We start from the raw sequence: 11,351 nt of genomic DNA on the forward strand, positions 1-11,351 counted from the left end.
ACAACTACAGTGTACTTACATATAATAAATAAATAAATAAATAAATAAATAAATAAATAAATAAATAGAAGAGACCAGCAAAGAATGAATTTATTTTAAAAAAAAAAAAAAAAAAGCTCACATTGTAGAATTGTAGAGAACTATTGAAGAGTTTGAAGCCATGTTGTAAAGGATGAGACTAATGGCAAAAGGTGAGGTAGGGGTGTCTAGAGATCCCATGTCAGTGGTAAGGCCAGAGCCTGGATGAAGAGGACAGCACAGCAGGGGAGCCTGAGAAGTAGAATCAGACTGGGCAGGTAAGTAAGGAGCTGGGATGTCTTCAGGGGTTCCAGCGATAACTAAGTGGGAACATGAATGAGCTTGTGTTATGACAGCAGCTGGATGGGGAGCCCAGGGTAGATTTTGGGTAGTAGAGGAATAGATATTGTCATAAGAGGAGGCTGAAATGATTTAGGGGAGGGCTGGTGAGATGGCTCAGCAGGTAAGAGCACTAACTGCTCTTCCAAAGGTCATGAGTTCAAATCCCAGCAACCATATGGTGGCTCACAACCATCCATAATGAGATCTGACGTCTGTCAGCTACAGTGTACTTACATATTAATAAATAAATCAAAAAAAAAAAAAAAAGAAATGATTTAGGGGAGACACATGAGCAAAAACAAAGGAAAGAAAATGAAGGAGTCTAGGCAAGAGGAATGTTCAGAGAGGAGGGCAGAGGCTCCTGGTCACATGATCTAAGGGAGACCAGACAGGCATGGCCATGACTGAGAGCATGCAGAGGACTGAAGTGGCAGCTGACATAGGTGATACTGGAGACTGGAGTCCTTTGTAGAGATTCTGATCTTGGAAGAACCCACCCACCCCTTCACCTTGTCTCACCTTTTCCCCCTTGGACCAAATGGCTTTGGAAAGATCCCTTGTGCTTTCTTTACTGTTCAGGTACAGGCTCAAGTGTTCTCTCTAGTTCAGGTGTTCTTTCCCCAGACATAGGCAACTGACTGTTAGTGTCTGTCCCTCTGCAGGGCCCCCAGAATTGTTTGATGCCTGGCTTTCCGACTTCTGCTTGGAGGAGAAGAAAGGGGAGATCTCAGAGCTCCTTGTAGGCAGCCCCTCCATCCGAGCCCTCTACACCAAGATGGTGAGGATCCCGCTGTCAGAAGCTCCACTCTGAGCCTGAGGTGTGGGGAAGTACATGTAATGGGAGACCGTGTACAGCCCCATGGGCCTGTGCTGAGCCAAGAACTGCCAGGGAGAGGCTGGTTTACCAGCTTCTGGCAGACAGAGAATGGTGAGAGAAAGACCAACAAACTGGTATGGGGGTACTGTTCTCCTTCCTTGGCTGAAGTTTGGCCCAGAAGATGGGTCTGGTTGGAATTAAAGTGGAGTGGAAGTGCTCTGACAATTACTGTAAGCCACGTCCTGGGTCTAGACTGCAAGAATGGCTGAGAGCAGACTAGTAACGACTCCATACATCATGCCCAAATTTTCACCTCTATTTTCCTCTCCCTCCAGGTTCCAGCAGCTGTTTCCCATTCGGAATTCTGGCATCGGTATTTCTATAAAGTCCACCAGCTTGAACAGGTATGCTGGGCTAACCCAGGAAGACCACCCTACCCCACCCCCAGCCCTGGGGGAAGCAGGCTGGATTTTTGTCAAGACAAGAAAGAGTTGAAGACTATAGTCCTTTCTGGAGTTGCCAAGGGTCCTAGGGTCAGGCCTGAGAGGAGGACACCCTAACCTCCTGGTCATTACTCCCCCACCCTCAGGAGCAGGCCCGGAGGGATGCCCTGAAGCAGCGGGCAGACCAGAGTATCTCTGAAGAGCCTGGCTGGGAGGAGGAAGAAGGTAAGAGGCAGTGAGTGAGATGCTGACAAATGTGCCTGTGGTTCTCTAAGCCTGCAGAGACATGGCATCCCTGGGGAAAGCCAGCAGGAAACAGTGTAGGAGCGAACAGTCAGAAATTGACACGCAGCCTGTCACACAGGGCTCGTGGGACCCAGAGTGGGTACAGAAGTCACATGTGCCAGCTGGAACAGCTTGCCGTGTCACACGTGAACGTGCTGTGTTACTGTGTTACATAGTTACTGAGGAGCCTGCTAAACACTTAGAGTCCTTCCCCCAACACCCTTCTACATAAGCCTGCAGGATTGCAGTTCAACAGCCTGGCAATCAAGAGGCAGATCTCTATGAATTGGAGGCCAGCTTAGTCTACACAGAGAGTTCTAGGTCAGCCAAGGTTGCATAAAGAGACTATCTCAAAACAACATTTAAAAGAATAGAGAAGACAAGACTGTGGCTCAGGATGTGTTAAATACTTACACTGTATGTCCGGCTTCCATTAAGAGCTTCCTGTGTGCTTAGCCCTTAGCAGAAAGAAGCCAGTGTCCTTTTCACCGAAGTAGCAGATTGAGTAAGTGCTGGCTGCACAGAGTGAGATGAGTCTGGCCCAAACCCAGAGCAGACCCTCTTCCAGGCCTGTCTCAGGCTGTGAGTCACAGTCCAGCTTGGCCACTGTATGTGTGCCACTGACTGGCAGGGACGTCTCCCTGGGCTGAAGCAGCCGTGCGGTGCACAGGCGAGCCTTCATCATGGGAAACATGACAGGTTGTGCATGTTCCTAGGCTGGCTTGGGGCTGACTGAAGTTACACGCCCTCTTTTCCTGACCTGTCTTTCCACAGAGGAGCTTGAAGGCATTGTACCATCTCCAAAAGAGGCAAAGATTCCAAAAGAGACCAAAACTACTACATCCCCTGAAGATGAGCCTGCCCCCCAGAGCCCTTGTGAGGAGACTCCAGTGGAGCCCCCTGCAGAGGCCACCCCATCTGAGAGCAGTGAGAGCATCTCCCTGGTGACACAGGTTGCCAACCCTGCAGCTGCACTGGAGGCCTCAGAGCTACCTAAAGACCTGTCCCAAAAGCTGTTTGAGGCGTCGTTGGAAGAACAGAGTCTGGCTGAGGATGAGGGTGAAACTGGACCCCCACCCCCACCTCCCTCCAAGCCTCTAACCCCTGCAGGCCGAGCCAGTGGCCCAGAACCCAGGCCTCCAGCCAGAGTAGAGACCCTGAGAGAGGAGGTGCCCACAGACTTAAGAGTGTTCGAGCTGAACTCAGATAGTGGGAAGTCTACACCCTCCAACAATGGCAAGAAAGGTAGGTCTGGAGGTCTGAGTGCAAGTGGATGGATGAGTGGGGCAAGCAAGAGCTGCCACCGTGGGTGTAGATGGATCTGTGTCTTCTAGGTAGGTCCTAGGAGCAGATAACCTTCACTTGTGATCATGGAGGGTAGCTACAAACGTATTACCGTATTTATTAGCTAACATTTACCTTGTCAGTGAGTGAAGGTGATGCATTTGGAAATTGTTGGGGTCTTTTTGTTTGCTGTGGTTTTGGCTCTGTTGTTGTGGAGTGTTTTGGGGGGTGTTTTGTTTTGTTTTTTACTCTGTATACCGTGTGCATGCAGTGCCCACAGAGTCAGGAGAGGGCGTTAGATGTCAGTATAGGTGCTGTGACTCAAGCCCAGGTCCTCTGTAAGAGCAGCCAATGTTAACTTCTCAGCCGTGTCTCTAGCCTCTGGCTTTGGCTTTTTGTTTGTTTTGTTTGTTTGTTTGTTTGTTTTATTGGTTTTTGAGACAGCGTTTCTCTGTGCAGTCCTAGATGTCCTGGAACTCACTCTGTAGACCAGGTTGGTCTCGAACTCAGAAATCTGCCTGCTTCTGCCTTACAAGTGCTGGGATTAAAGGTGTGTGCCACCACTGCCCGGCTTGGCTTTGGCTTTTTGAGACAGCAGCACCTCACTATATACCTCAGGCTGGCCTTAAACTGTAGCCTAGGCTTGGCCTTTTAACTCTTAGATCCTTTGCTTCCCAAGTGGTAGAACTACAGGAATGAATCACCATGCCCAGCCCAGTAGGGTTCTTAAAATCAGCAAAATGGAGTTTTACGCTGGGCCTGTGCTGTCACGTGGGGTTTTTTGTTTTGTTTTGTTTGTTTTGTTTTGTTTTGTTTTTGAGACAGGGTTTTTCTGTGTAGCTCTGGCTGTCCTGGAACTCACTTTGTAGACCAGGCTGGCCTCAAACTCAGAAATCCGCCTGCCTCTGCCTCCCAAGTGCCGGGATCAAAGTCGTAAAGGTGTGCGCCACCACGTCCAGCCTGTCACATGGTTTTTGTTTGCCTATTCTCAAGCCTCAGGTCCATATTCTCAGTTTACAGATGAGAAAAGTGATGTCTAGAAATGTTAAATAACTGTTTAAAATTGCTATGACTGAGAAGTGGGAAGCCTGGCTGCAGACTCAGGTTGTGTTGGCCTTGAGTCTGTGATCAGGCCCTTACCTTTCCTTACACTTGGCCCATTGTAGCCTTTTAAACAATTCAGCTTTGCCCCATTGGGGGTTCCTGTAGTGTTGATGTTAGAGCTCTTCTATCTGTGGAGTCCTGGGGAAGTCAGCTTCTCTAAGCCTTTTATTGTGAACCATGGAGACACACCGTGGACCTAGCCTGAGGGGTGAAGTGGATGCCTGTGGGCCTCTGGTGAGCCCATTCCAACAGCAGGGCTTTAGCTATATCTGAGTAATGGAGTCTTTGGCTAGAGACCATGTTTCCGTGAAAGAGCAACCTTCTGAACTGCAGGAATTAAAGGCGAGGGTAGATTGCCACCCCTTGACAGACATGCTGCCATAAAGTTTGCCCTGCAGGTGAGGTCCAGCCTGCAGCAAGATGACAGTTTGCTGCAGGAAATGGCAAATGGGCTTGCCACGGCCTCAGTCAGCCTGACGGCCTCCATCAGGTCGTGCACGCACTTGCTCCTTGATGGAAACTTCCGAGTCTCCAGTCTGTATCACAGTGCTGCTTTCTGCAGTGAGGCCATCCATTGAGCTCCTCCTGCTCTTTATGAGACATAGGAGGGGTGGGGCAGCAGGGGCAGGCTTTGTGATGAAACATGAGCTGCATGGGACAGGTCTGACACTGGAGGCTTTCAGGGCGGTTCACCAAGGAGACCTGTGGAGAGTTGGCATGGGTGCTGGGGGCTTTGTTCAGCTGGAGGGGGGGCGTGTTTAAGAGGTCAGGCCTACAGCTCCCATCCCATCTTCCTCAAGTAAAGGAGACACAGAAGATGGGAAAGTAAAGGAGACACAGAAGATGGGAAAGTTGGTTCTCTTTTGTTGGTTGTGTTCTGGGACTGGGTCTCATTGTGTACTCCTTACTGGCCTGCAACTTGCTGTGTGAACCAGGCTGGCCTGGAATTTACAGAGCTCCATCTGCCTCTTCCACCTGAGTGCTAGGATTAGGACACCCAGCCTGAGTGCTAGGATTAGTACACCTAGCCAGAGTGCTAGGATTAGTACACCTAGCTAGAGTGCTAGGATTAGTACACCTAGCCAGAGTGCTAGGATTAGTACACCCAGCCAGAGTGCTAGGATTAGTACACCTAGCCTGAGTGCTAGGATTAGTACACCTAGCCAGAGTGCTAGGATTAGCACACCTAGCTAGAGTGCTAGGATTAGTACACCTAGCCAGAGTGCTAGGATTAGCACACCCAGCCAGAGTGCTAGGATTAGTACACCTAGCCTGAGTGCTAGGATTAGTACACCCAGCCAGAGTGCTAGGATTAGTACACCCAGCCAGAGTGCTAGGATTAGCACACCTAGCCTGAGTGCTAGGATTAGTACACCTAGCCTGAGTGCTAGGATTAGTACACCTAGCTAGAGTGCTAGGATTAGTACACCTAGCCAGAGTGCTAGGATTAGTACACCCAGCCTGAGTGCTAGNTTAGTACACCTAGCTAGAGTGCTAGGATTAGTACACCTAGCCAGAGTGCTAGGATTAGTACACCCAGCCTGAGTGCTAGGATTAGTACACCTAGCCTGAGTGCTAGGCAAGCCAGGGTGGGTTGCTTTTGGGCTTTTCTTTTCTATTTTTTTTTTTTTTTTAAAGATTTATTTTTTGCCTGTGAGTACACTGTCACTTCCTTCAGACACCCCAGAAGAGGGCATTGGATCCCATTACAGATGGTTGTGAGCCACCATGTGGTTGCTGGGAATTGAACTCAGGACCTCTGGAAGAGCAGCCCGTGCCTTTAACCACTGAGCCATCTCTCCAGCCTCTGAGTGGGATCTTAAGTAGTAATTGAACATCATGCGCTAGACTCGGAGGTTCAGACTGAGCGCCAAAAGCAGCAGCACCCAGAGGCTCTGCTCACTCACACGCTGTGGGACTGCTGCTCTCCACACCCCTGCTTTCTCTTCTGCAAATGGAGATTGTTCGTGACAGTCCTCACTCAGGGAAGCAACTTTGGTAGAGCCCTGCTCTGGGGAAATGAATGCTCTCTGTTGCGGTGATAAACACCATGATCAAAAGCAATCTGCTAGAAGTTTTGTTTTATCTTAACTTCCAAGTAACTCTCATCTCTGAGGGAAGTGATTCAAGCTTCAGGGCAGGAGCTTAAGGCATGAGGTAGAAGCCATGGAAGGGTGCTGCTTATTGGCTTGCTTTCCGTGGCTGGCACAGTCTACTTCCCTGCCACCGCCTTACCTTTCTCCCTCTTGCTCTGGCCCTGCTCACCATGGCCTCACTCACTCCCAGCCCCCAGCCCCCCCACCCCCCATCGCTTCTAGCCACTCCCTCCCCGCCCCTTTCTGGCCCTGCGCTCCATAGGTTTTTTTTTTTTTTATTTGTTTCTCATTGTGGATGGTTGTTAGCCACCATGTGGTTTCTGGGATTTGAACTCATGACCTCTGGAAGAGCAGTCAGTGCTCTTAACCACTGAGCCATCTCACCAGCCCCACAGTCTACTTAGGTAACTCAGGACCACCTGCTCAGAGGTAGCACTAGTTACCGTGGTCTGGACCTTCTCACATCAAACAAGAAAACACCCACAGAGTGGCCAGGCTGAGAGAGAGGGGCAGTGTCTTCACTGTGGTTCTCTCTTCCCAGATGACCCTGACCCCAGCTGCATCAAATTGACCAAAGAAACAAAATGTAATCAACACTGGTAATGATAGGTGACAGTCTCTTTCTTTTCTGTATCTAGACCTGTGGTAAGCACTGGATATGCCCGCTGTGGGTGCTGAGAGACGAGCTGAGGTCCTCTGTAGAAGTAGTACAGTCCTTAGTGGCTGGACCATCTCTCCTTCCCGAGCCTTGCTTGAACTCTTGATCCTCCTGCCTCTGCCTCTCAAGTGCTGGGATTACAAGTGTATGTCACCACTCATCTACATGCTATACTTTGGTCTTAGTCATCTTTCTCCCTGATAGAAGAAAACCTTAAAAAGTAAGGTTATATACCCGGCTATGCTGCATAGTGGACCCACATCTCCAAAACTCAAGGCCTGGCTGTAGGGGCTGTATGTAGTGGAAGGGAAAGGGGGGCTTGGGTACTGACTCCTTTTCCTTCTGACACCCACCACATCTCAGCTGCCAGGCTGGCTCTGTGTGCAGGAGGACTGGGCCAGATTGTGTTTGCCTCTTCCGCCCTCAGCAGAGCAGGGGGGAAGTTGGGATGAGTGTGTGCCCTGTGGCCCTGGGTTAAAGGCCTACTTCACTATTACCTGTCGAACCTGTTTTTAGTCTCTATCTGAGGAAGTAGAAAAACAGTGACACAAAAAGGTAACTGGGCAATAGACCCCCAGGCTAGTAATCACCAAGAAAACAAAACAAAAGGCTCCGTCGGGAAGTCTTTTTTTGTTTGTTTTTTTTTGTTTTTCAAGACAGGGTTTCTCTGTGTAGTTCTGGCTGTCCTGGAACTCACTTTGTAGACCAGGCTGGCCTCGAACTCAGAAATCCGCCTGCCTCTGCCTCCCGAGTGCTGGGATTAAAGGCGTGCGCCACCACGCCCGGCCCGTCGGGAAGTCTTAATGTTCTTAAACCAACCTTGTAATGCGCCCTCTGTGACAGCACAGGTGGCTCATGTCCGTGCTACTGAGTCTTCCTTCTGTCCATTGTAAATTGGGACTGTTGCTCAGAGGGCAGATGTGAAATGCTCCCGAGAGCTAGTCGATGAGTTTCTGCTTCTAGAAGGGTCTGCCCTAGCACATAAGCCCGAAGAGAGCTTCAGGGTCCAGAGATGAGGGGAGGCTCTCGTGGCCACAGCCTGGCTTTTGACCCACAGGAAGCCAACCACGCTGACAGATAAGCATGTCCTGAAGCCACAGTACCAGGAGACTCCATACAGGATCAGAACTTGTCTTGGCTGTAGGTCTGCTCTGACTTGCAGTGGGACATGTAAATTACTTACCTCTGAGACAAGGCTTTTGAAAGAAATATATGGCCCTACTTCTCCATTTGTGAAACATTCATTGCCTTTCAACATGTACGTGCACATGACACTTACCTTTTAAACAGCAGCTCCTTTCTGTGTAGAGTTAGCCAGGAAATCTAATACAGGATCCTGGGCTACACCTGGCCTGCTGAGTGAGTGCAGGGGGAGGAAGAATTTGTGTCCTAGCAAGCTTCTCCAGTGGTCTTTGCAAAGACGGTGGTTTACCCTGAACTACATTTGAGACTGGATCTCATGTTTCATCGGCTGGCTTTGAATTCACTAGACAGTAGAGGATGACCCTTTGAACTTCTGACTCCTAAGTGCTACACGGGTGGGTCACTGCCGGGATTTTTCAGTACTGGAGATTGGACTTAGGGCTCTGTGCATGCCGAGTGCTGCACCAGCCAAGCCCCCGTCCCCAGCTCTTCTCTGGGCGGAATTTGAATAATTAGCAGTTCAGAATAATTACCCAGTACTACACAGTAGGTGTAATGGTCAAATGTACAAAAGAACAGCAGATTTTGCAGTTCCTTCCTTACTGATAATTATAACATGAATGGTTTCAATATTGCCTAGAAAAAACCATGCCTGAGTATGTTTAAAGTAGTCACGTTGTATGAGAACCGCACAAAGCAAGAGCAGGAAACTTTCTAGGAGGAGGGCCAGGTCATACTGTAAGTTCTTTGGACTGTAGAGTCTGCTGACATGGCTGAGCTCTGCTGTGAACACATGGAAGTATCCATAGACAACGTGTAAACAGACACACAGATGTGATCAAAAATGTTTTTAAAGACTTAATTTTTTATTTTTTGTTTTTTTCCAGACGAGGTTTCTCTGTGTAGCCCTGGCTTGGCTATCCTGGAACTCACTTTGTAGACCGGGCTGGCCTTGAACTCAGAGATCTGCCTGCCTCTGCCTCCTGAGTGCTGGAATAGAGGTGTGTGCCACCACTGCCTGACGACCTTAAAGTTCTTATTTTTGAGACAGGGTCTCACTGTCTCAAAACACCAAGAAAAGGAATGTACCACTATACGTATGTAGTTTTTAATTTTTTAAAGTTCCTAAGTATGAGTGTTTTGTCTGCATGTATGTCAGTGTCTGACCTGCATGTCTGGTGTCCTGGGAGGTCAGAGGCAGCCCTGGATTCCCTGGAGCTGGACTTAGGGAACATTAACTGCCATGGGGTTGCTTAGAATAGGATCAGCGTCAAGAATAGCAAGTACTTGTAAGTACTGAACTCTCTCTCCTCTGTGTGTGTGTGTGTGTGTGTGTTGGTGCATCAGTACAGCCTTTCTAGCTATAAAAGTAGGTTGGGTCCCCTGGAGCTGAAGTGACTGGTGGTTGTGAGATACTCAATTTGAGTGCTGGAAACTGAACTCAGGTTCTCTGAACTCAGGAACTCAGTGGTAAAGTATACATTCTTTACCACTGAGCTTTCTCTCTGCCCCCTCCCTTCTTTTGTGTGTGTGTGTGTGTGTACCTGTGCATGGACAAGTAGAAACACCTAGTGAGTTGGTTCTCTCTTTCCATCATATGTGTTCTGAGAATCAAACTCCGGCCAGGCAGTGGTGGCGCACGCCTTTAATCCCAGCACTTGGGAGGCAGAGGCAGGCAGATCTCTGAGTTCCAGGACAGCCCGGTCTACAAAGTGAGTTCCAGGACAGCCAGGGCTACACAGAGAAACCCTGTCTTGGAAAAAAAGAAAAGAAAAGAAAAGAAAAGAGAGAGAGAATCAAACCCAGGTTGTAAGACTTGACAACAAGGGTCTTTGCCCACTAAGCCATCCTGCTGGCCCCTGTGTTCCATAGAAACAGTGGATTGGATTTGATCCATGGACAATAGTTGCCCAACTGCTGACTTAAACAAAAGGTCTAATAATACTAGGTATCGACTTGATGTTCTGGGCATCAGAGACTATATAAGAAAAAAATATACATTCCTCTCTTCTTGGAGCTCTTTATACCCCCTCTTCTATTGGACAGTAAGCACAGTTAGCCTGTTATATGTTGCAAAATAAATGCAGTGCAGAAAAGAGCAAAGCGAAGGGAAAGGTTGTGACTTAAAAGAAGGTAGTAGAGTGTGCCTAGCTCGCAGCTTGAACCTCAGCACTGTACAAACCTAGCACATATCTCACATTGGAATCCCATCACTTAGCAAGTAGACGAATGGGAATCTTCACTTCATAGTGAGGTGAAGCAGGGACTCAAAGAATTGTACATAGGATAAAATAGGCTTGTCAGCTAGGTGGTGCTTCAAGGCATGGAGTTCCAGGCCAGCCAGGGCTAAAGTTTCTCAAGGAGAGGCAAGGCAGCTTTTATTTCACCCTTACAGGACAGAGACAGAGAGCACTTGTGCCAGAGAATGGATATGAGGTCAGAATAGTCTGTCTCTAGACCCATCTCATCAGCCCTGATTTTAAAGAGGTGGGGGGAGGTCTCACCCTTAGACTCAGGAAGCAGGATCAGGTGGAGCTGTTTAAGTCAAGGACAGCCTGGTGACAACTGAAGGTATATATATATATGGTGAGACCCTGCTCAAAAAAAAAAAAAGAAAGAAAAAAAAAAGGCAGGTTGGTGTAGAAAACTCTAGTCAGGGCTGATCTTAGACTCCTGCTCCTTCTGCTTCTGCCTCCCAAGCACGCACTCGAGAACACAGCATATGCCTCCACGCCTGGCTTTATGCAGTCCTGGGCACAGAACCCATGGCTTTGTTCATGTAGGTAAACACTGAGCTATAGCCCTGAGTGTATAGAGTATGTTGTGTTGTTTGGGATCTTAACTAGACCTTGGGTGTGTTACGTGTTTTACTGCTGCTTCCAGGATTTTTCCTTAGACTTCTACAAGTAAGATCATTGAGCCCAGGGCTGGAGAGATAGATGGCACTGACTGCTCTTCCAGAGGTCCTGAGTTCAATTCCCAGCAACCACATTGCGGCTCACACCATCTGATGCCCTCTTCTGGTGTGTCTGAAGACAGCAACAGTGTGCTTACACATAAAATAATAAATCTTTTAAAAAAAAAAAAAGATCATTGAGCCCAATTAAAAGTGGTTATATAGATTTTGTGTATTATCATCCCCTTTTTTGTTTTTTTTTTTT

The 11,351-nt window shown here is 48.4% G+C and overlaps 1 protein-coding gene across 1 annotated transcript in view; it reads left to right on the forward strand.

Annotated features, from left to right (window-relative positions):
• Nucleotides 1–3,254, forward strand: part of Bsdc1 (BSD domain containing 1) — a 12,981-nt gene extending 9,727 nt beyond the window's left edge. The window contains exons 6-9 of the mRNA XM_029476821.1: nucleotides 1,023–1,138; nucleotides 1,513–1,581; nucleotides 1,767–1,845; nucleotides 2,680–3,254. Of these exons, the coding sequence (XP_029332681.1) occupies nucleotides 1,023–1,138; nucleotides 1,513–1,581; nucleotides 1,767–1,845; nucleotides 2,680–3,239 (824 nt within the window). The 3' untranslated portion in view covers nucleotides 3,240–3,254. The remainder of the gene's footprint in view (nucleotides 1–1,022; nucleotides 1,139–1,512; nucleotides 1,582–1,766; nucleotides 1,846–2,679) is intronic.
• Nucleotides 3,255–11,351: the final 8,097 nt, after the last annotated feature.

Source organism: Mus caroli, chromosome 4 (genome assembly GCF_900094665.2).
Source record: "Mus caroli chromosome 4, CAROLI_EIJ_v1.1, whole genome shotgun sequence".
Lineage (NCBI taxonomy): Eukaryota > Metazoa > Chordata > Mammalia > Rodentia > Muridae > Mus > Mus caroli.